The sequence below is a fragment of the Sander vitreus genome, chromosome 17 (genome assembly GCF_031162955.1).
Source record: "Sander vitreus isolate 19-12246 chromosome 17, sanVit1, whole genome shotgun sequence".
NCBI classification, from domain to species: domain Eukaryota; kingdom Metazoa; phylum Chordata; class Actinopteri; order Perciformes; family Percidae; genus Sander; species Sander vitreus.
Genome location: NC_135871.1, coordinates 16,333,603 through 16,358,002, shown reverse-complemented (window position 1 = coordinate 16,358,002; position 24,400 = coordinate 16,333,603). Strand labels below are relative to the sequence as shown.

Sequence of the window (24,400 nt, the reverse complement as noted above, 5' to 3'; positions counted from 1 at the left end):
TATCAACGATGCTGCCTACATGGCAGCTGGCATGGCGGACAGTCGCTCTAATGTGATTAAGTGATAAAGGAGTTGAATTTATTCTCGTCATTTCAACTTTAATCTCGACATTTCGACATTATTCTCGAAATGGTATAGTTCAACTTTATCCTCGTCATGTTGACTTTATTCTCGACATTTCGACTTTATTCTCGAAATGCAAAATAAATTAAAAAAATATCTTCTTCCTTATTTTTTTTCCTTTGATGTGGCCCTAATGCTCCGTCGTAATTGCATGTAACACAGAGTGCACTTGAAAAGTAATATGCGGGTAATGGATCCACAGTTGGAATATTATTTTCTGCTAGATCACATGTTCTGCTTGTGTTTTTAAGGTTTTCGTCATGCCTCCAATGGTTCTAAACAAATCTGGATTATCTCCAAATGTACCTCTGTCCTTTTTTAACTCCTCTCCACCCCTCTGTTTTACTCCAGGTGCTGAAGAAGATATCAGGCTACGTCCAGGAGCAGAATGAGAAGATCTACGCTCCTAGAGGTCTGCTGCTAACAGACCCCGTAGAGAGAGGAATGAGGGTTGTATCCTTTGCTCGTCTGCTGCTTTAAGTGTGCAACAAAAAGGACAGTCAGACATATAAAAGACTGAGAGGAGCTGGCAGTAGTTTAGAGGTTGAAGAAACCAGGGTTCATGAGTGGAAGGTCTCCACTTAGAATTACTGGAACTGCTAGAAACATCTGGGTTAGATAAATGAATATGAAGTACCTTCTCTTCCTCATAAATTACCATCAAGGTGCCCTTGAAAAAGGCACTTAAACTCCAGCTGCTGCAGAGGAGCTGTTCAATGGCCAACTGTCATTCCCAGGAGTAAAGCTGAAGCAGGACAGGGCTGAAAAAAGCATGCATGCTACCTTCAAATGTCTTTTGATAAGAAAATGTGAAAAAGACAAAGGGGGATGTGATGAATCAGCAGCCTAAGGTGTGTATGCACTTGTGATGTTGTGTTTTGTTTGCTCAGGCCATCTTGTTCTGTTTAGTCATTCCAAAATAAGGTGCTCTATCACAATATTTTCTCTTCACACTCATTGTATGTTTTTTGTTATTTTAAGTGGCCAGATGTGTGTCTATCTATGTCAGTCGGAGTGTTCCTTCACAGTACCTCATGTCAGTTCCTCATGTCCTCATTCGAGAGAATGTGTCCAGTAGACCATCACACAGACCTGGCTCAAAGAACAGGCTCCAAGTCACAGGGCCAACCGATTACCAACACTTATTAGTCAATGCATTCCTATACAATATGGTCTCTGTTTATGAAGGCTAGTTAGATACCTCATTCTCTCAACGAACTGCATAGCATGCATCACACTTGTATCACTTTGAGATCACAATTTAAATTTAAACACATTGAGATTTGACTCAAAAACCCTTAAGTGGGCAAATCCGCAAATCTAAATTGAGTGGTCTTGAGACATATCTTCACCTTGTCACAAGCTGTTCCAGATTCTACAACATTTTTTAAACAAAAAGAAGATGCAATCATTTCTGAAGCACCTTGGAGACGAGTTTTAGACAGGAGAAGACCATGCAATGTGACTTCTTGTGTGCTTTTGTTGAATTTTGCAGTTATTCACGCCAGTCACTGATCTCTCCAAGTAGAAAAATCTCATGAGTACACCTCAACTGATATCAGTTGTTTAAGTTGTGCACCCCCACATTTACAAGACATCACTGGGATGAAAAGTGAGAGCAGTACAGAAACATGTAGATTTCAAAAGTCTTGCAGTCTGGTCTAGCTTTACACATCTAGTACAAGTGAGCAGAGGGTTTGGATATGAAAGGATCCAGGGCTGTTGTCGGGGGTTGTGGAATTGTATCCACCAGCACTTTCTCAACCCTGTATTTTAATACGTGATGATCCTTGACATTCTTCATTTCCTCAGCTAGAGATCAGTGTGTTTGAAGACCGGGGCTCGGGCAGCTCCAGTCCCAGCAGCAGCATGTCGTCAGCAGGCAGCAGCGCCCGGTGACTGGAGGGGCAGCGCCAGGCTTACGGGTACCACCACAGGGGCAGCGGGACACTTACCAACATCCGCATGCTGAAACATGAGAGCACCAGGTTCTAAGACTAAGAGTGGAGAGCAAAAAGGCAAGGAGGTGATCCACAGCACTCACACTCTCCCTACTGGGGCCTGCGACGTACCACTTCGAGAATAGGAACTGGTTTACACAAACACACTGGACAGCAGAACAAACACAGTTGCAACAGAACCCACACACAGGCAGTAGACACATATACGAGCCAACATCCAGAGTGTCTGTGAGGGAATATCTTTTACTCTCCAATAGCTGTCCAAACCAAACTAATCATGATTTCTTTTGTTCCAATTTTTCCATTCACCTTTTCTCTCATTCCATCACGTCTGTTTCCATGAGTCACATCATCTCTGTCGTATAGCTGATTCAGCAGGCTTACCCTTGATTAGACTGGATGTCAGTGCTTGATTGTTTTCAGGGGGGCCACCGTCACTATGTCTATCTGCTGACGCATTGACAGTGTAGTCTTAGGTCTGTGCTTCAGCTCTGAAATCTGGAAGTAGGAAAACTGCCGGGCTCCTGGGAGACCCAATGTTCCCCGGTCTGGCTGAATGATTGCATTCATGTCAGCTGGTTGGGGTCAAGCCACTTTGAATGCTGGCAAATTGGGTCTGCTGTGGGACTGCTCTGTTCATATGCATTGGCTTCAATATCAAACGGCTAACAGAGAGCACCTTGGATTATTTATCCTTATTCACAGCAGTGGATACTAGTGATCCACATCACAGCTGTAGGTCATACTCCTACATACACATGCATGCAGTACTCATACAGACACTAGCAGGGTACATACAAGCACATAGTACATACAGTATATACACACACCTGTGGCTAGTGACCAAGCGTTCCTGCATACAGATTGGCAGATGTAGAGTTGGAGTCAACGAGTTCTCATTGAGAACACAAGCAATCCCAGGCCCTGTAAGCCTGCGCTAGTTTCCCTGGTAGTGTGTACATGTACTGTATCTGGTGTGTTGTGTATGTGTCTGTTCCATTAGTCCCAGCCTCACCTATGTTGAGATGAGAGCTTACTGATCATTAGGGAGACGTCAAAGAGGAATGATCAGTATCCCAAATGAGAACCGAACACACATTGTGTGGTAACCAGTAGGGTGTTAATGACAGGTGTGTGTTTGGATGCGAATATAGGTGTGTGTAGGAGAATCAGCATGCACAGTCTAATACCTGATACTCTATTCTAGTCTGTCTCTGCTGCTCATGTAGATGCAGATTATTTCTAATTATACAAAATGCAAAACAGCATTAATCAAAAAAGAATGTCTAGAACATAAAAGAACATCTAGAACATATTTGACATGCACACAACAACATTAAGAAATACAGAGTAATGTTGATGCAGATAAAGATCTTAGATTAAAAATGTCTCTGACATCCAAGTCTTTATGTTCATTGGTGTCATCTGTTAGTTATTTATTATCAGAAATGTAGGGGGCAGTTGTATGTCATTTTGCTTTCTCTAGTGACAGACTGAGGAAGTTCTGCATTTCTGAATTAAAACAATTCTACAGGAATTTGAGTGTAAAGGCAAAATCTGATTCATAGTCTGATTCAAATCATTTCTAGTACTACTTACTCACACTACCGCACTGCCCTGCAGCTTCCTTTCTTGTACATTATCTTTAGAACCTGAGGAGCATACAATCTGTCTCTCTTGTGGGAAATAGTGCATCCTGTCTGACTTATTTGTGTGTGGAGGCATTATGTAGCAACAATGTTGATGCCAGTAGACAGCACACCCACCCAGTATCAAACAAAACCTGAAAAAACTTAAGCAATGTTTGGGTGTCAGCATCTTTGCATTCTGTTCCCACAGTATCTGTCTTCTTCTTTCTTTTATCATTTTCAGTTTTGTTGTCTTTAAACCCGCCTCATAACATGATCTCTAAATCAACTCTGAGAATGTAGCTCTTTGCCTCTTCTTTAGCCACATAGTTCGTTTTGAGCAAATCCCTCATCAGAGCCCCTGCCTTGCAATCAGCCTTGTGTACTTTTACCAGAGCAGTGTGAAGTTGTAGTTAAACCACTCACTGGAAAGTCGTTTTGCTTCAGCCTCAGCAGATAGTTTAATTTCAACTCAAAGTTTTACTGCCTGGATGAGTGAGATGAACCTCCAAAGACAGTTTACCACAGCAGTTGAGTTCAGTTGTGCTTGTGTTCAGCCTCCTGTTCTTTTTGATGCCTTCATGTTTCATCCCAGTGGAATGGATACCCAACCTGGGGCTGATGGACTGACCAATTAAAAACTCAGCACTCCGACTCAACACTGTCAATAAGTGAATAAAGGAGCTCATTGGACAATGTATAAAGAAAAAAACAATGAGTGTGTATAAACTGTAAAGGTTAAGAACTGCACTGTACATGCTTGTCAATGACCACTGAGTTTGTGAAGTGTAAAGAAGTGGATGGGAATGCCATTATGCTATATAATTCCAAAACATCACTGTTGCCCACTACTAGTTTTTATGTTTTGGTATATCTTTAATTTGGGAATCAAGTGATAGAGCAGCTATGAAAGCACATCATCTATACAGCTGTGAGCTGCTTTGCAGTATCTTCTATAAAATGAGGATTTCATTTTGTCCACAATTGTGTTGATAATGTAGCTTATGATATTGTTAGTAACAATGTCAGTTATTATTGTGGAGGTAAATAGAGGGGTAATGATGATGACCCTCAGGGGGAAGTCTGAAATGTGCCAAATTCAAAATATAAAGTTCCTAAAGGATTAGTTCACATTTTAACCATGCTAACCTCTCTAGAGATGGCTTTGTTGGCCTGTCGGTTGGTCCACCACTTTCTAGACTAAAAATAAAATATCTCTACAAATATTGGAGGGATTGACATGAACAATTGGAGCCTAGAGAATGAATGCTTCTGACTCTTAAGTATCCCCTTGCCATATATACATTGAGAGAGCAGGAACAATTACAGGAGGAATGTTAACAGTAGCCAATAACTCTTTCAATGAATTTATGGGCCTGAGTAGTGTATTCTGTAAACTACAAAAAAATCTGAACCTATCCTTTAAGGCTGAGGTGAAAAAGAAGCACTGTGTGCCATATTATAAGGCGTTATGTAGCTTGTTCTTTAAAGAATGACTTGATTAATGAAGACCAAGGGAGTGAAGATTATCACATAAAAAGATGTGCATTGATATACAAGTACACTATCACGGAGCAGATTAAACTTTGGGTCCTTGAACCTATCATCCTGACTATCAAGATAACCTCTGTGCTAACACTTGTCTTTGAAGGAGAAACGGAGATGATGTATAGTCCATTTCTGTATGTAAATTCCCACGTCATACTGTATATTTATCTTGTACTGTATTTGAGAGTGCAGCAAGTTTGTTCAGACACGTGGAGTCATCAGTATTGTATGTGTGATATGCTGTTACAAATGAGAGAATATTCATGTATTTCTAAAACTGTATAAGATGATGTGTAGAGTCTTGGTACCAGCCTCTTTGAGTTGCTTTGAGTCCTTGGGGAGACTAAAATTTCATTGATGTTTAATGCTGCAAGGTGCGTGTGTGTGTGTGTGTGTGTGTGTGTGTGTGTGTGTGTGTGTGTGTGTGTGTGTTCAAACAAAGTAAGTACCAGATAACAGGAAGTGAAATCCCTGATCAACAAAGTCCCTCGGTTATGCTGCTAAGAGAGGAATTTATATTTTATCTTGATGCTATTTGTGTGTTTACATTTGATTGTTTGCATAGTTATTGAAATTAATTTGTGTATTTTCTTCTCAAAGTTTAGTATTATTCAAAGCCTGTAGAGAAGAGTTTCAACTGTCTCCAAGACATGAATAAAGTGTCTGATGAAGTTGAGATGAGAATCATTGTGACTGCAGGCTGCTGTTGGTATCTAACAGATAGAAACTTTAGAAAAAAGTTAGAAACTCGATCCCTGCATGTGTCTCTCTCTTACATACAGTTCTCAGGATGTCCACAGCAGGAAACTACCAATAGACCAAGGCATGTCACCTGAGGGCAGCAGGATCTCCAGGTGGTCGGTACTGGAAGGTAAACTCTTGATTTAAGGTTTACGGTTTAAAGTACATTTACTCAAGTAATTAAGTGCAATTTTGAGGTACTTGTACTTTACTTGAGTATTTCCAGTTTATACTACTTTATCCTTCTACTTTGGAAACCAAATGTACTTTTTATGTTACTTTGCCGATTCAGATTATTAATACAAAACATAAATCAACTGATGAATTATGTTGTATTATTGTGGTTTTATGCTACCGGCAGTATCTAAAGAATATACTTTACTGGTGCCAACCTCAGTGATTTCTAAGTGCATTTTTGGACAGTCATTTGCGTCGCAGGATATATAGCCTCGGAAAGTGTAAGTCAATCTAAAATTCAGTGTAGAATGTCAGTGTTCAGATTTGATGGCTTAGAAGAGTATAATTTGTATGCTCCCTCTGAGCTGCCTCACAGTTGGAAAACCTCTGCTGCAGACAAACAGGGTTAAAAACTTTCTTGTGAACATGGTGAAGCATTTAGCAGCTTAAGAGCCATATATTTACCAGAGGAGTTGGTGCCGACCAAAACAGAGTTAATAACAGAGTGAATAATGTCTTAAATTCACCAGTGGACAGAAACACAACTCCAAATCAATAATAATAATGCTGTTTCATGTTTGCTAGATGTGTAAATGGGCAACTGTTTGCTAATACTATTGCCATATCAACTTTATAAGGTGAAAATATGTCAATGTTTTGCAGCGGTGAGCACCCAACCTGCTTTTTGTATGTGTGTGTCTGTGTGTGTAAAAGAGGTGTACAGTAGATCCATCATAGCTTGCTCATAAGGCCAAAAGTGAGTGATAACTTTCTGGCAGATATTGAGGCTTAGTGTTGATCACACGAGTGGAGACAGAGGAGGAGCGGTGAGAGTGAACTGATATTTTCTCAAAGACAGCAGAGGACTGAAGAAACATCTCAACACCTGTGGGGAAAGGTCACTCTCACGCTAACAAGCTACTCTCTTCCTCTACACAGACCTCCTTTGTTGCTTAAAATCTTTTTTCCCCCACCTCCTGCTACAGATTGTTGCTGCAATTGTTTTGAGTTACCAAGTTTTAAAATTCCTCTTTCTTTGGCTGCACGACACTTTCTCTGTCCGTTCTACTTCCTCCACGCCCTTCCTGCTCTTATATTCCTTATTCTCTAAACAGGGGAAAAATGTGGCCTGCTTTACCTTTTCCACAATTTCTTTTCAGTCTGAGTCACGGCCTCCCAGAAGGGAAAAAGTCACTTTCTGGTATTGATTTGTTAAAATGTTTATTCCTGCAAATGACAGAAAATCAGTATCCCACCACTGCCTCTGTGTTCCAGAAATATTTTGACTGGCAGCGGTGCCTGGCAAACGCAGAGCAGTCAATATAGTGAAGTTTACAATCGTGTGCTTGCATGTAATGCATCAAACATGAAGCCCCTTTGCATGAGAGAAAAGTCAGGTCTGTATTAGTCTCGCTTTGCCAGACCTTCCTTCACAGCGCTGCGGAGGAGGGTCTGCCCAGTCCACACAGCATTCCGGGATGGGAGAAAAATGTGCTCTGGTTTATGGGCATTTCTTTAAACCAATCACAATTGTCATGGGCGGCGCTAGGCTCAGCACGGAGCCGCTGCAAAATAGCCTCAGGAAGGAACTCGATCAAAGGTTGTTTTAGTCATGCAACAGAAAACTCAAATTGGACAGATAGTCTAGCTATCTGTCTCAATTTACCCTGCAGAGATCTGAGGAGCAGTTTACCATAGTCCTTATAAATCCACCGGAGTTTAAAATTACAACACAAAGAAAGCAGAAGGAAACGGACATCGGCGAAAAGACATGCATCCAGTTGGAATTTCCTGCAGCACCGGAGCAATCCCGGAAGTGGAACGTCGAGGATACAGACTAGGTCTGTAGTGACATTAGAAGAGGGTGTTCACTCCTATATTCTGCTCTTGATGCTCATCTCTTACTGGAATCACACACAAATACACATTTAGTTCATTCCCCTCAGCAAACACAACTAAACTTTGAAATTCAGTTAAATAGAATCATTTGTTAACTCTGGTAGTCTACTGCAGAGTCTCATGAGGCATCAAAACTCTGGCTGTGCTCACTCAGGCCGATCAAACATTTATTCACATCCGCCCATTTTCAAGATCACAGTGAGATATGATTGTGCATTAAACCCCTGTGAGGCAACCGAGAGATTCAGACGCAGACATTCTGTACACAAAACCCCACCCACACACAGACCCTTTGAACATGTGTATAGATGTTGTATCTGATTTTCAACATTTGTTTTGAACTACTGCTGTAAAAACACCCAGTGGTGAGTCGCTCTATGAAGAGACAAAGAAGTAAAACATGTTGGAAACTGCAGGATTCCTCTCTGTGTTTGGCCTGTTTTGGAGACTCTCCTTTAAATCAATTTTTTCCTGCACTATAGCTTACCGCTGCCCTGCCTGTTGGCTTTGGCATGACTATCTGCTCAGTTTATCTAACCTCAGCGTGATTGACAGCCCTTGTTTTGTGTGCAGCCCAGAATGCTACATAAAAACAGTGTTAAACATGTGGTTCAAGTTAAAATGTCACTTCTGATCACCTTGGTTAATCGTGAAACAAAGGTTATTGTGTGTAGTTCATCTTAGATCTGTTGCTTGGGGCAACTAAACTTTTTTTTTAACTTTTTAAATGTGGAACAGAAGCAGGGAGGAGATCCTGCAGAGAGCAGGGATGAAACAGGAATAAAGGCTGACTACAAATACAAGTTGAAAAACTGAACAGAATTTTCTTTAAACTGTACATATATGCCCATTGCATACTGAGAGTTGTTCCAGACCATGTACGTAGGGAAAGAAATATAATGAATGACAATGCATTTAATGTGTTATCACTTATTTAATTACTGTGTCTTTGACGTGTTGGAAAAATGGCTTGAAATTAGCAATTACAATAACCTACAACCTACTTAACAGCCATCTGTGTGATGCTATTCATGCTCAAGTGGTTGTTAAAGTAGCTTAATCTGTAATGTCGTTGACTTGTTTCAGTGTTTGGGCACAATGAAATTGGTCAAATAAATTTTAATCAAATGACTTGAAATGTTTTTAGGCAGGGATGATGGAGCATTAATTTGATCACAGGCTGCAACGAACCCCAAATGCATTACTAGAATTAGGTCTGTACTGGCCTGAAAACACAGGAGACAGGAGTTTGCACACAGCACCACTCTCCACTTATGAAGCTCTGAAAAGCCTGCTCGGTTGTTAGCATCAGGGACAAGCTCGTTTTCACAAAACTTAAGAGAAAATAAACATGCATACCGCCTGGCTGCGGCTAAAAATAAATGGCCACTACAGTATATACATCCACATTTATACAGCTTTTTCTTCTCGTCTCCTTCTGCTCCTTTTACATATCCGTCTACTGTATATCTGATCTTCTGTCATTTTTGTGGCATGTATATATTGTGCTATTTGTGGGGCATTCTGTGATTAGTGGTCTGAAGCACGCAAAAAGAAAAGGCATTTGGGTTATTTTTCCACATGGAGCACATGTCCACACACAAACACTGGCCCAAACTCCCCTGAAACATACACATTGAGCATTGTGTTCCAGGTTTTATTTTGTACAGGGACATCTCCAATTGCTGTTCATTTTAGCAGAAAGAAACACAGCTGGAGCCTCTGGGGTGCAAAACAATGCCGTGGCAGTGACCATGCCAGACACACACACACACACACACGCACACGCACACACGCACACACACACACACACACACACAGAGCATCCATCCTGCAGGTCGTTGGCCATCTTTCAATGACACTGTTAAGGTACATTACACAGTTTAAGAATCCCAGAGTGAAAGGCTTACCTTGCTCTTAGTGGAGTCTATTCTGTTATTGTAGTTACTGATGAATGTGTCATTTCGCTATCTTTTTGTAGCCATGAACTTCCAGACTATCCCAAAAATATGTAACTCTAGTTTCTGGGCATTGTAATCCATCGCTGTGGATATTGGGTTTTCATTTATTCAACATTGCCTCATATTTTGAATAAACTCAAGTTTCAGCTGACACAGAAAAGCTTATCTCAAGTTGAGTCTTGTATAATGACTTGTGATTTCAATGGCCAGCGTAGATACAGTATATAAATGCTGTAAATGGGATGTTTGGTTACATATTGCATGTACATATAGTTAAAAGCTGTCAAATAGCCAACAATCTTCAGTGGTATCCTGTCAGAATTAGCTGAAATGTCACAACCCATTTCAACACATGTATAGGAAAAGATACAAACTGGATTCACACAACCATGTATTTGACAACAGATAACTACATTGTTATAAGGATTGAGGAGATTAAGTAGAAGAATGTGAGCAAAAGGGTCAAAACACCGGTATGTCCTTTTAAAGTGTGAAATTTTGATAAACACCTGTGGATTTCATTGTTCATGCAAACTGTGAGCTTAAATATCAGTTCAAGTGTGACCCAAGAGTGTGATTCAAACTACAAAAAAGTTTCCATTCTGTCCTTACAATCACATCATTACAGCAACCTCAGTTGAACCTCTTTGACATATCTGTTAGTTAACATTTCCGAGTAAACATTCAAAGATTTGACTTGAGTGGACATGACGTTGCTAAACCCTTGGTCTCGCTCTCCTCCACAGTCTTTGACTTACACAGAGAGCATGACAACATTGTCGACGTGATTCCAACACAGATCCGTAGCGAGTAACTCTAATTGCTTTAACACATCCATCAGTGTTTGTTTATTAGTTTTTCATGCTCCGATGCCTCTTAGTTTTCATTACAAATGTCTCTGAGAGAAATAAGTTCAGTCTCTAAGTCTCAGCTGAAATGTTTGATATTTACAGGTGGCATCTGTGGTTTGGGTCCAGCTCATTAGCAGGCTCGGGGACTGATGTCAAGGGGTCCAGTCTGGTGCTGTTTCTTAAATGGAATGTGTTTTTTTGGCCAAATATTTCCAAAATATATAACACTTGCCTCAGTGAGTGAATATGGAGAAATCCATGAATCACACGTTTACACACACGCATGCACGCACACACGCACGCACACACACACACACACACACACACACACACAGTCACTACTCTGGATAACTTTACTTGCCAACACTTGATGAATCTATCCTCTGCTATGACAGTGATCGCGGTCTAACTCTGGATAAGAGGATTGTGTTTTGTATTTTCTGTAGTGGGATTGCTGAGGAGAGCTGATTCTTCCCTGCAGAATAATGTGGAAGCAAAACTCTGTGTCAATATCTTGTAGACGACAATGTTTTCACTTTTTGGTCAACTTTTCTGCCAAAATATTTATTAATTTCCTGAAAAGTTGCAAGAAACACGTGGGAACGTGACAATAATGATGTATGTAGTGTTGAATAGAAAATGAAGGGTTCCATGTGCATTTTACTTCACCACAGTATGCCGAGGGCTTCACTATGAACACTACTGTGTGTACAACCTAAAAACAAAAGATCACCTCACACACATTACAGTAATACGACAAGTGAGGTTTGTTTTAATTTAATGCATAAAATCACAACCCCCATATAGTCACACATCTTTCCTTTGCTTCTTGATATTTATTTAATTTTAATGGGAAAGGGTGCCAAGTTATCAATAACATGAAATATTTTGAGTTGACGTTCATTTAATATTCTCAATTCAAAGGACACGTCTGGTGATGTTTTAGATTTTATTTACTGACAACAAATCCCTTAAAAAGACCAAAATCAACAATGAATTGACCCTACTGATGAGTTTCTTCCTCTGTGCCACAAACCTCCATCGCTGTTCAAACATCACCAGCGCTACATTAAATGAACTGGTAAGTTTTGTTTGAGGTATTTTTCAAGAACATTAATTTCCATGTTCCATGAAAATCCACATCCTCTTCCTTTTGTCTTCATGCTCTTGTTACCGGCCCATTATTTAATCAAAAGGGAAAATAAGCAATGTGCAGTTCTGCATTATGTGAAAAATGATTTAAAAATTGCTATGTAAATTATGTTTTCAAGTACACCTTCCGGCTATTGTACTTACATTTTTTTAATTTGTTGTTAATTTGCACACACACGTGTGTTTATTTTTCACTGTGCTGTTGTATTATTCATAAGTATAGTAACTTGGATGTGACCTGCCATCAAAGACAGATGGTCTGGCATATGTTACTCACACTCTCTCACACACACACACACACACACACACACACACACACACACACACACACACACACACACACAAGCCTAAAGCTTGGATACCTGGTGTTCCTAGGCATCCCAGTAAGCCCATAATAAGAATAAGAGTGACATTGCAAGGAATACCATAGTGACATTATGGAGATACAGATGGGGTCTCAGTGTGTCTCTAATAAATGTGGTGTGTGAAGCCAATAGATCGGTCTGCTGTAAAGTATGAGCAGTTGTTTATACGCTGCAGCTCCACTTATTGACTTGGCCTCAGTTCAGGTCCCACTAAGATAAGTGCCAGGTGATGACGTGAGGGCTCTGCGAGTTTGACACAGTTAGTCCTGAACCCCGTAGTTCCCAGCGAGCATGCTCCCTGTGTGTTTCTTTATAGTCCAGAGGGGGCTGGGAGCCAAGAGGTGACACATAGCAGCAGTGAGGAGGGGGCAAGGTTGTAAATAACTGATGGAAATAGATAGCAGACAAGAAGAGAAGAAGTAGTAGATGGTTCAGTGAAAAGTTTGATCTGAGAGGTTCTGTGCATCCCCATTTAGCAGTGGAGAGAGTTAGGAAGGGGAGAAGACAGTGACCGCTACAGTAGTCCAGTCTGAAGATGGGTAGAGACAAGTGGTAGCACAGAGACAGGGAGCATCCAGAAAGAAAGGCCCGTACGCTTGCGTTCTCCAGAAGACCGCGTCCCCCCAAAGTAAGCCACCTGGGCTGCAGAATAAGAGGCAAAAGAGAGGGCAGGGAAAAGTTAGCCAACATTCTGCGTCTTTATGGCTGAAAGAGAGCTCATTCACATGGGGGAGTTAGTCATGCAAGACAGCAGGGTGCAGAGAGGGGACAAGGTCAGAGGAATGTTAGCACCTCTAAGCCTTTACTCAAAACCAGAGTAATTAAGGCAGCTTAAGGCATCTCGTTCTCTTGCAGTGCTTCCTTTGTTCTCCTGATCTTGGTAATCCAGCTAAGTCTACCCTGATTCTGCCAGGACCACTCACCCACACAGGCTGACCCATCATCGTTGGGCTCAAAGCCCTGGTTGCATCTCCTCTTGGCACGGCACTTATAGCTGCCATAGGTGTTGGTGCAGACAGGGCGGTCAGAGGGACACACAGTGGGAAACTGGGTACACTCATCTTTATCTGAGGGAGGGGGAAGCGAGGGAAGGAAAGACACTTTGATTTTAAACGACACAAGCATAGAGTGGTCAACGGAAACATCTTTGCAACTTACCTGTGCAACGGCCATTCTCATTCAGAGCAAACCCATGACCACACTGTAAGACACAGTCAGTCTGATTAGAAACAAGCATGTTTTTTGAATGAAAAGTGTAGATGCTGTATGTGATTATACAGGCAGGTGACAAATAATGGAAAAACCTGATAAAATAGCTGGAGACATAACTAATGCCCTGATCCACAGGACATGAGGAGTCACTGAATGGCTTGATAAATTAGAACAATAGAACAATAGAAATTGTGTTAATGATATTAGACAGCACTCTCAACCACCATCATCCAAATACCAAATGAGGGAATACTAAATCTATGACAACAAACATGGAAGCTGCTCTGGAGAACCCAACACCTTATTAAGACACTTTGTTTATTTTTCATTTAATATTTAATATCATTCAATAATTTGTCACCCATCTGTAGCATCTTTTAAAACTGTTAAAACTAGTATTTGATTCAGGGATTATCTTCCAAACACAAGATCCGGTAATAAAGCAGATAGTGCACTTATCATATTACTGTCTGCTCCTGTTCCTAAAAGACATTTTCAATTTAATTAGCACAAACCAGGTAACACATTGTAAGCCTGGAGTCTATGTGTTCCTTTGAGCCCTCTCATCTTAGTGCAATTCTTAAATTACTTGTTTGACATTACCACTGGGAGTGCCAGCCAATTCTGCAAAGAATAACGATCTTTCAGATGATGCACATTGAGGATTATTATGAAGCACTGTTGTACCTCTATTTCCACAGTAGGAGTGACTTCTTCCTCATCTCTTGGATAGTGGATCTCCAGCACTGTGTTGACATCTGAAGGCTCCAGGGGTCGGGCCGCTGAACGACCATCTGGCCAGTACACCTCAACATTGGTGGCAACATCCTTACCTGGTCAGACGTACAGCACAGACACAACACACAGAGGAACATTTAAAAGTCCTTTAGTGATTCTTGAGGGCTCATAAAGCTTTCTCCTTTTTCTATTTTTCATTAGTCTCGCATTGCCAGACCTTCCTCTACAGCACAGTGCTGCAGAGGGTCTGGCTAGTCCACACAGCATTCCGGGATGGGAGAAAACATGCTCTGGTTTATTGCCATTTCTTTAAACCAATCACAATTGTCTTGGGCGGTGCTAAGTGCCAGACGGAGTTACGATGCCTCTGCAAAATAGCCTCAGGAAGTAACTTGTTCTGATGGAACGTGTACGTTCAAAGGTTTTTTAGTCATCCAACAGAAAACTCAGATTGGACAGATAGTCTAGCTAGCTGATTGGATTTACCCTGTAGAGATCTGAGGAGCAGTTAACCTTAGTCCTCTTAAATCGACCAGAGTTTAAAATGCCAACACAAAGAAAGCAGAAGGTGATGGACATCCGGCCGAAATGAGGGACATCAGGTGGAATTTCCGGTGGCACCTGAACAATCCCGTAAATTAAACGTGGTCAAAATAAGACTACACTGTGAGAGTCATTAACTATTTTAATCAGACAGAGAAAGCCCATCTCCAGAGGGCCTCTGCAGCCCTTAATTAAAGTGGAATTTCTAATGTAAACAGATCTTGAGTTACCTTGCCAGACAGTGATCTACTCAGCAGGTATGATTCCTGAGAGCCAAAGAATATTACAGTGGAGGTTAGAGTAGTACATCTTACATGTCTACCAGTAGTGAAGCTTTTGCTAATGTGGAGGTCTGTCCTGAAGCCACTGTGGTGTGGAAAGTTTGCATTAAAATTGAGGTCCTAGTTGATCTGTGCTTGGACAGTCCTAATACAGAATAGGATCGCGAAGCAGCAGGGACTGAGCTACCAGGCCTGGGTGGGGAGCTGGTTCCTTACAAACCAGCTTCTAGCTGCAGCACCTGTCTGCTATCTCTTCCCACTTTGTCCGCTTAGCTCCCTCCCACAGTCTCCCATGGGTGTCCAATCAGGCTGGAGGTATTAAAACAATGCTTTCCACATGGAGCTTTCATTTTCCTTCTCACTGCATCAGTTTTTTTGTCCTTTAATTGTTGAAATAAAAACTTACCAAGGCCAAAGTGAGCAACAGGCTCCATCTCACACAGATACCCTGAGCCACCGTCAATGATCCGTGTGTGTGGTCCGCTCTTTTTAGTGTACAACACCACTTTAGCTCCTCTGGCAAAAGCACCAAACTTGGTCCGGGGAATCACTCGCAGCCAGGCGTTAGTGGTCCCCTAAGACACAGACAGAATGAGAAAAGGGAGGATTTTGGTTAAGATTACGCTACACTGAGTGACAAACTGATTTTGAGACTTTTAAGGTCTCACAAACACTCACCTGGTTGACTTTGTAGACAGAGAGTGGCTGTGCAGCACTTTCACCATGAGATATCAGCAGTTCCAGACGGCCATCACCGTCAAAGTCTGTGGCTACAGCTCCTGTAATAATGTAGCTAAACACTTCAGGAAACAGCCTACATAACATTTATTATCATGCAGGGAGACTTAATGTTTTAACAGTCAGAGAACTAAATATGTGAAACAACTCTTTTTTTCTATTAATTTATACACTCACCTAAAGGATTATTAGGAACACCTGTTAAATTTCATGTTAATGAAATTATCTAATCAACCAATCACATGGCAGCTGCTTCAATGCATTTATGGGTGTGGTCCTTGTCAAGACAATCTCCTGAACTTCAAACTGAATGTCAGAATGGGAAAGAAAGGTGATCTAAGCAACTTTGAGCGTGGCATGGTTGTTGGTGCCAGAGGGGCTGGTCTGAGTATTTCACAATCTGCTCAGTTACTGGGATTTTCACGCACAACCATTTCTAGGGTTTACAAAGAATGGTCTGAAAAAGGAAAAACATCCAGCATGCTGCAGTCCTGGGGGGCGAAAATGCCTTGTTGATGCTAGAGGTCAGAGGAGAATGGGCCAACTGATTCAGGCTGATAGAAGATCAACTTTGACTCAAATAACCACTCGTTACAACTGAGTTATGCAGCAAAGCATTTGTGAAGCCACAACACGAACAACCTTGAGGCGGATGGGCTACACCAGCAGAAGACCCCACCGGGTATCACTCATCTCCACTAAGAATAGGAAAATGAGGCTACAATTTGCACGAGCGCACCAAAATTGGACAGTTGAAGACTGGAAAAATGTTGCCTGGTCTGATGAGCCTCAATTTCTGTTGAGACATTCAGATGGTAGAGTCAGAATTTGGCGTAAACAGAATGAGAACATGGATCCGTCATGCCTTGTTATCGCTGGGCAGGCTGGTGGTGGTGTGGTGTAATGGTGTGGGGGATCCCTTTCACCTTCAGAACTGCCTTAATTATTTGTGTCATTGATTCAACAAGGTGCTGGAAGCATTATTTAGAAATGTTAGCCCAGATTGATAGGATAGGGTCAAACACGGTATTAGTATGGTGTTCCTAATAATCCTTTAGGTGAGTGTAAAGCACATAAGGAAGCCCCAGTGGAGCTCTGGTGCCATCTAATGGTAAGATGTTGGAATAGCAGATATGAGGCTTGTTCTTGCACTGCTCATCATCATTGTCAGACAGCCATGTCTTCTGCCACACTCACCGGTTCCTCGTCCTTCAGGCTCTGATGCCTCCCCAACATTCAACTCTTCTATCTGGGGGTCTCCATGCTCTCTCCTGCTCACCCTATCAAATCAACATACCAGTGTTACCCATCAAAACACTGTAAAACAGCAATACCAACGCCACTATAAATATACAAGCAGTGTGTACTTAAGTACACAATAAGTTTGAAGTACTTGAGCTTGAGTATTTTTCTATTTTACTTTATACTTCTACTCCACTATATTTCAGAAAGAAATATTGTACTTTTTACATTAATTTGGCATCTGTAGTTACTAGTTACTTTACAGATTAAGATTGTACACATAAAACATATGATCAGTTTATAAAATATGATAAACTGTTATAAAGTAACATTAAAATGTTGATTACATATTTTGCATCAGTGATAACACCCGAATAATGTAATATATAATAATATAATATATAATAATATAACACCTAATAGCCCCTTCACCATTAACTATTGTTACTGTACTTTAAATACATTTTGCTGACAATACTTTCATACTTTTATTTGCGTAGAATGTTGTCTTTCTGTAAAGCACTTTTGGCCAAACGTTTTAGAATTTGCCCTTGAGTTGAATGTCTTCAGAAAAACATTAGTTGGAAGAAATCATGCACAAATTACTTTTAGTGCCTTTACCTTTAGTGACAATGCATTTTATATCCAAGTTTCCTTAAGTTATAATTTCATTTTACAGTGCATAATAATGTGCTGATCCTGGCTTTTAAACCCCTCAGCTTAGCGAAATATTGATTAGTTGTATTGAATTAATTAGCTTGGACACAATAGTTTTAGCTTTTTGTCAGTGCCAAAGAGCAGAGTTAAATTAGCTGATTTATCCTCACACTAGACGATGGCAGAGCCACAGGCTGTGGAGCAGTGACCCCTGTCGGACATCATTGTGTCCAGAAAGATAATTTCTTCTCCAATGACCAGGCCTGCAGGAATATTCTGATCCAGGAAACCTCTGGGGCTTACACTGATTATTGATATTCAGTATGAATTGACCCACCAGCTCATGGTAACATTCATCATGACGTTTGCATCCTGTTCAAAAAAATATGCCAGATCAGATTTTTATTCAGACAGGATGGGTTTATTCTACTACTAAGTCCTAACAATTGATATGTTTCATGCATTGTGAGACCTGAATTCATTAATATTATCTGAAGAGGAAGTCAAACGGTAAGCCAAAAAAGAGACCTAAAACTGTCTTAATGAAAGATTCAGTCATGTGTAGAAGAGGAGGCGGGATGCCAGACTAGATAAGTATCCTTGGCTTGGAATTTTAAATTCTTCTCAGCTTCCAAGCCCAGTTTTAGAATATTAAATCAAGACACGAGAGTAGTCCATTAAGCTCATGATTAAAGTGCTATTAAAACTTACTATCATACTTGTATAACATGTGTGTGTGTGTGTGTGTGTGTGTGTGTGTGTGTGTGTGTGTGTGTGTCTTGTGTTATTTATGTGTGAATACCTAAAGAGCCTGTTGGCGGAGGGGCCCCTGTAGGCGATGTTATTGAAAAAGACCTCCAGCTCGTTGTCATTGTCAAAGTCAGCAGCCATGACGGTGCGAACCGGGGATGGCATAGAAAACTTCTGGGATGCTATGTCCTGAGAAAAAAAAAAAACATGTGGTACGTCAGTAAACAGACACGCACACACACACACACACACACACACACACACACACACACACACACACACAGGTGGGGGAAATGCCTTTTAATAACCAAATTGTGATCACCGACTTGACCTGTACTGCAGGTGTATTAATCACAAAATGTTTATTGCAATGCTCATCACATATTTGTGAATATGGTTGGTTTCTCTCATATTCTTTTTTTTTTTTTCTTTTTTTTTTTTTATTGGATGCTGTTGTAATTTAATTATTTATTATTGTCGCTTTTGGGTGAGATCAAGGTTCAGAGGTATTTAGTAATAGTCCAAAACTTTCATAAACATACAGTAACTTTGTGTTACTCTATATGCTGATGACAGTTTAAAATTACATTTTTTATTTATTTCTTTACTCAGAGAGATGAGGATGATGCACAAAATGTAGTGCAATTTAAGAACACCACAGATACTTGTGTGTATCAGAGGATTTTCACTATTACATCTTGCATCCTACATGTTTTCAGTCCAACATGACAGGTGATACGAGCTGAACTGAATAGAGAGACTGTTCCATAACCTGAAGGTCGCAAGTTCAATCACAACATCAATAATCAGTGTCCAGTCCTTGAGTTAGACATTGATCCGTCATCTGCTCACTTACTTACTCACACACACACTCACTGACTCTTTCTCTCACACACACACACACACACACACACACACACACACACACACACACATTCATTCATTCACTCACTCATTGTAAAAGTGTAATCTAAAGCCTAAAGATAAAAACAATAGCCTTTTTTACATCTGAAAAGTAAACTGCAGCTCTCCTGCCCAGAGAAAGTCTCCTCAGCAGAGGAGTTTTTGCACAAGAAAGTAACGGATATCACCTTGCTTCAGTGACACGGTTATAAGTTGGGGAAGAGTTATAGAGCAGCCCTTCACTCCTTCCAGTATTTACTCCCTGTTTTAATTATAAGGCTCATAAAGCCAGGGGTGGGGAGGGCTCACAGTGACCTTCTGCTTCTCAGGTGAAGGAGAGGGGATGGCCAACTGAGGGCCACAAGGGAGGGAGGGACAGTTCTACTTTTAATATATAAGGAAAGATAAATTATACATTTTACAATATTAAATCAATATCATAAATTATATTATAAATGTGTGCATTTTTACTGTAATTGTGTACTTTTACTTTTACTTTGTACATTTAATTAATATACTGTTTGATTAGTTGGACTTTTCATGTAAATAATAGATTATTCATGCTTTGATTTTGGTACACAATAATTGACTAATCGAAACTTCTATTTGGGGCATTTATCTCTTTAAATACATATTGTGTGTGTGCGTGCGTGCGTGCGTGCGTGAGTTTGTGCGTGCGTGTGTGCATCCGTGCGTTTTAAACCTCAGCAATAGATTGGAATTAAAGCACAAACAGGCCTAATCGGCACTTTCAACTACCCAGGCAAGCTGCTGTTTCAGCCCAATTTAATTAGCGGTTTACTGGAGTGATACAACAGCTTCATTATACATGCCAAAGGTCAACACGGCTAGTAGGAGTGTCAGCGTGTGTGGGGGGAAAGGGGTCTTAAATGTATTGTGGGCTTGTGATTTAACAATTAGTTAGCTAATTCAATTTGTCTTGTGTGTGTGTGTGTGTGTGTGTGTGTGTGTGTGTGTGTGTGTGTGTCCGTGTGTGTCACTGATGGAATTGTCTCTGGGCTAAGCATCACACATTAACCCCTTATTTGACCCCCTATAAAGATGCCTCCTGTGACATTTATCTCTTTGGTAAAAGATGCAGTCGCAGGTGCTGACAGATAGACCACGAAGCAAGAAACCACTGCAGATTTACACACAGCAGAGCCTGTCTCTGTCTCTGCCGCTCTTAACCGTACTACACAAACACCTGCACACTGCTGGCTGTCTCACAGGGGTAGTTTATAGTCGTTGATTGAGTAAATCACTGGTCGTCAGTCTTTAAATTCCACTCAATCCCAAAGTTGGCCAGCACTGACTGACTCGTGCTAATTCACTAGCCATGTGTTAGCATTGATAACTCTCGGATTCACAGAGTTAATAGGTGAGACTTGCTGTCTTGTTCATTAGACATTGATTCTGAAGAGAGAGAAAGAGAGAACCACAACCTCACTCTGAAACTCTTCTACATCATTTGCAGTGCCTGATGGGGGAATCACTCGAACCAAAGACCGTAGATTATAAGTGAGTGCTGATTACTCTGGATTATTGTCCGACCTACCAACAGTTTTCATTGGAACTATTTTCTACCAAAGAAATAGTCCCAACCAAAACTTTTGAAGAGTATCTACATGGTTAGATACCACAAGATATGTGACAACGTATGCATTTAGTAAGTTGTCAACTGATAATGAAGGCCTCAGTATGCTTCAAACAAAGTGCTTGTCTAATGGCATGTCAAACCTTATTAATGCCGATGGTATGTGTGGGGGGGTGATTTTTCTTTACTTTCCATAATCAACAATCAGATTAAGTTCTAAGTTCTAAACTCCAATAGTTATTAGAGTTTGAACTTTCCTCTAAAGCTCCATTTTTTCACTCTTCATACAACTTATTCTGTCACTTTTTACATGTACAACGGAAAATATGTTGCCATTCATTTTGTCTTGCATCCCTCTTTGACGGCAGCCTTTTTGCCTGTGTGAACATTTGGAACAGGAATATACATGTGATGCATCAAACCACCGTGTTCGTTTGAAGCATACTGAGACTTTAAAGCCAATATTGACACAAGAGTTTTTTGTGTAACTATTGCTGTTTATGTGCATTAGGAGTTAAATACCCAGGAAACACATTTGGACCCACCTTGAACTTTTGTTTGCGGTTATTCAGCTGCATGTACAGGCGATGGGGTCCATTCCAGTTCCCGTAGATGATGTCTGTCTTTCCGTCACGATTGAAGTCTCCCAGAGCAACCCCTCTGCCATGCTGCATGGGGTCCTCCACACCTACAGGTACATGGTAATACACTCTATCATAAGATAAAGCCTACCTTGTGTATTGTTTTTGCAGAATGTGTGTATAGAATTACAGATCTACGCCTATGATATGTTAAACTGTACATGTTCCTCTTACCAGCCTGCTGCGCCACATCAGTAAAAGTTCCATCTCCGTTGTTCCTGAACAGGAAGTTTGGTCCGTACTCGTTGACGCAAAATACATCAGACAAGGTTTGACTGACAATGGGCCCCACCACGACCCCTCTCCCTCCTGCACAAACAGAGACAGAGAGACAAGGCTCAACAGTAAGAGAAAATTTGTCACTTTAAAAGAGGGTGAATAGACTGTTTTAGAAAGAAAATGAAGCAGGATAGGTGAAACAACAGAGAGAATAGAGGGAGAGAGATCAGTGCCATAACAAAGGTGAACAGCAAGAGATCATTACTGTCTTTCCAGGCCATTTCCTCTAAGCAGGCAAGGTCTTTCTGCTGACACTGACTCTGATGGGCTACACACACACACACGCACACGCAAGCACACACGCACACACGCACACACGCACGCACACACACTTACACATATAGGCACAAGGGCAAACAAATACAAAAACGCAGACATGACACGCTGAGAATATTTTGTGTTAACCAAAAGCTAACAGTAATTTCTTCATGAAAATATCTGTGTGACTGTTCAATACACTCTCAATATCACCCCAGGATTTTCCAATGACATTCTATAAAATGATGTGTCTCACTAAAGTGTCTCATCTGAGACCAGCAGAGTCTAATTATGGAGTTGAAAGGGCTTTGATTGCCCTTCCAAGTATGCAGACTGAGTGCTGTGAGTCAGGCCTCGCTCATGATTTACTGGCCCGCTCCATCAGCCCAGACAAATATCACTCGCCCCCTATGGCCATAAACCACTAATGTCTCTCCAGAGATATGTAACCATTAGATATACAACTTCACTGCCTGTCACTTTGCTCTGATTAACGGCAGTTTGATGACAAAGCCGCCCACCGTACATCATTCACAGCAATTCTGGGCCGGCTCACCCTGCCCCTCTGGTGGCTTAAATGACATCCTGCATGTAAAAAGATCCATGGTTGATGAAGATTGATTTTGTTATCTCCAAATAAAAAGTCGTCTACCATTTCCAAAACTTACTTGGACATTAGCGTCAAGGACTTTTCAATGGTTACAATAAAGTATCATAGAGGCAGCACTATTATCAAAGAAACAAATAATGGCAAAATCATTCATTTTGGCATTTATTGTTCTCCTCTTTGATACCCAAACAGGTATCCATCACAGGGTTAAGTGAAGTGTTGATCCAAGCCAGGGAAGTGAGGTGAGGTGCGGTGATGAATTTCAGTGCTACTTGTCAAGAAAAAATCTAGTTCAAGGGCATCTATTCAGTTTCAAAAGCATTTCAATGGCAGTTCAGAAAAACAATAAAAACACATTCAACATTTAAGACAATAGGAGGCATTGAAATGGTGAAGACAATGCACGAGATAAAATAAAATGTAACAAATAAGAATAAGATACAGTGCTTGGCTTTGGTGGGATGTGAGAGGCAGGTAATGGTATATAATGTTTGCACATGGAAAAACTGTTTCAGAAGCCTGTATCTTACTTAAAGAGAGATGAGGGGAAATTAAAATGGATTTGGCTTTTTTGGTGATTTATCAACAAAAATGTCCAACAGGGAAGGCTGCTGCTCACCAGTGATTTTACTGGTCACTTAAATCCCATTACAAATCAGTAGGATTCAGGAGTGATTCTATGACCAATCTCTAAAATAACACCAGTATTAAAAACATTTTCACCTCTGCAGGAAAATACAGTCTCCGTTTCCCTTACTGGCATGTACAGTAACACTTTGATCAGACTGACTGAGCTGATTGCACGTAAAACACCCTGTGCTGTAGTGATGTCCACATACTTGTATTCACACCTTCAGAAGTCTGGGGGAACAACACCCGGCTGTGATAGATGCCATCTCTGGGCCGTTGAGCTGGTCTGATGTATGTCTCTCTCGCCCTTTGCCTTTGCTTTGACTTTGACTGGAGTAAACAGCTGACAGGGCCAAAGAGCCCACTAACACTCTCTTTCTTCTCTCACGCTTACACTCATCACATTCTCTTTCATGCTTTTTTTCTCACCTGGCACCTCTCCAGCTCTCCCTTACTGCCTCCTCTCTAACACCCTCTGTGTACTGAAGTCCTATATTTCAGACTCCATATGTACAACACGCACATGCTCCTCTGCAGATGTCTCTGTAAATCAGACTGAAGGTCCAGTCCTGCTGGATGATGGCCTACATCTTTCCCTCACTCACACACACACACACACACACACACACACACACACACACAATTTTTTCATACCTACCTGTGAACTTGTTGACTCCGGCCTGCTCTGCCACGTTGGAGAGGGCAATGACGCCCTGTGAAAGATCACTCGCTGCCTCATCCATTTCAATGAGAGAATGAGGACCTACGTTGCCACTGGCATAGTTGGCTATGTAGATGGCGTAACGGCCTGAACCCTGGGAGAAAAACACAAATATGGTTTACATTTATTAATATACTGTACTTGTATATTTAAGATACTGAGAATGAATGCGAATGAGAAACCAGGAATGGCGT

At 41.0% G+C, this 24,400-nt stretch overlaps 2 protein-coding genes across 2 annotated transcripts in view; one reads left to right on the top strand and one right to left on the bottom strand.

Moving 5' to 3' along the window:
- The window catches only part of golga7bb (golgin A7 family, member Bb), a 38,891-nt gene extending 36,723 nt beyond the window's left edge, over nt 1-2,168 (top strand). Inside the window, 2 exon segments of the mRNA XM_078273754.1 lie at nt 475-576; nt 1,936-2,168. Of these exon segments, the coding sequence (XP_078129880.1) occupies nt 475-576; nt 1,936-2,022 (189 nt within the window). The 3' untranslated portion in view covers nt 2,023-2,168.
- Nucleotides 2,169-12,920: 10,752 nt separating this feature from the next.
- The window catches only part of crtac1b (cartilage acidic protein 1b), an 18,810-nt gene continuing 7,330 nt past the window's right edge, over nt 12,921-24,400 (bottom strand). Inside the window, exons 4-14 of the mRNA XM_078273284.1 lie at nt 24,144-24,300; nt 21,883-22,017; nt 21,613-21,755; nt 18,620-18,756; nt 17,116-17,198; nt 15,859-15,959; nt 15,587-15,755; nt 14,306-14,451; nt 13,565-13,607; nt 13,330-13,473; nt 12,921-13,048 (exon numbers count right to left, since the gene is read on the bottom strand). Of these exons, the coding sequence (XP_078129410.1) occupies nt 12,921-13,048; nt 13,330-13,473; nt 13,565-13,607; nt 14,306-14,451; nt 15,587-15,755; nt 15,859-15,959; nt 17,116-17,198; nt 18,620-18,756; nt 21,613-21,755; nt 21,883-22,017; nt 24,144-24,300 (1,386 nt within the window). The remainder of the gene's footprint in view (nt 13,049-13,329; nt 13,474-13,564; nt 13,608-14,305; nt 14,452-15,586; nt 15,756-15,858; nt 15,960-17,115; nt 17,199-18,619; nt 18,757-21,612; nt 21,756-21,882; nt 22,018-24,143; nt 24,301-24,400) is intronic.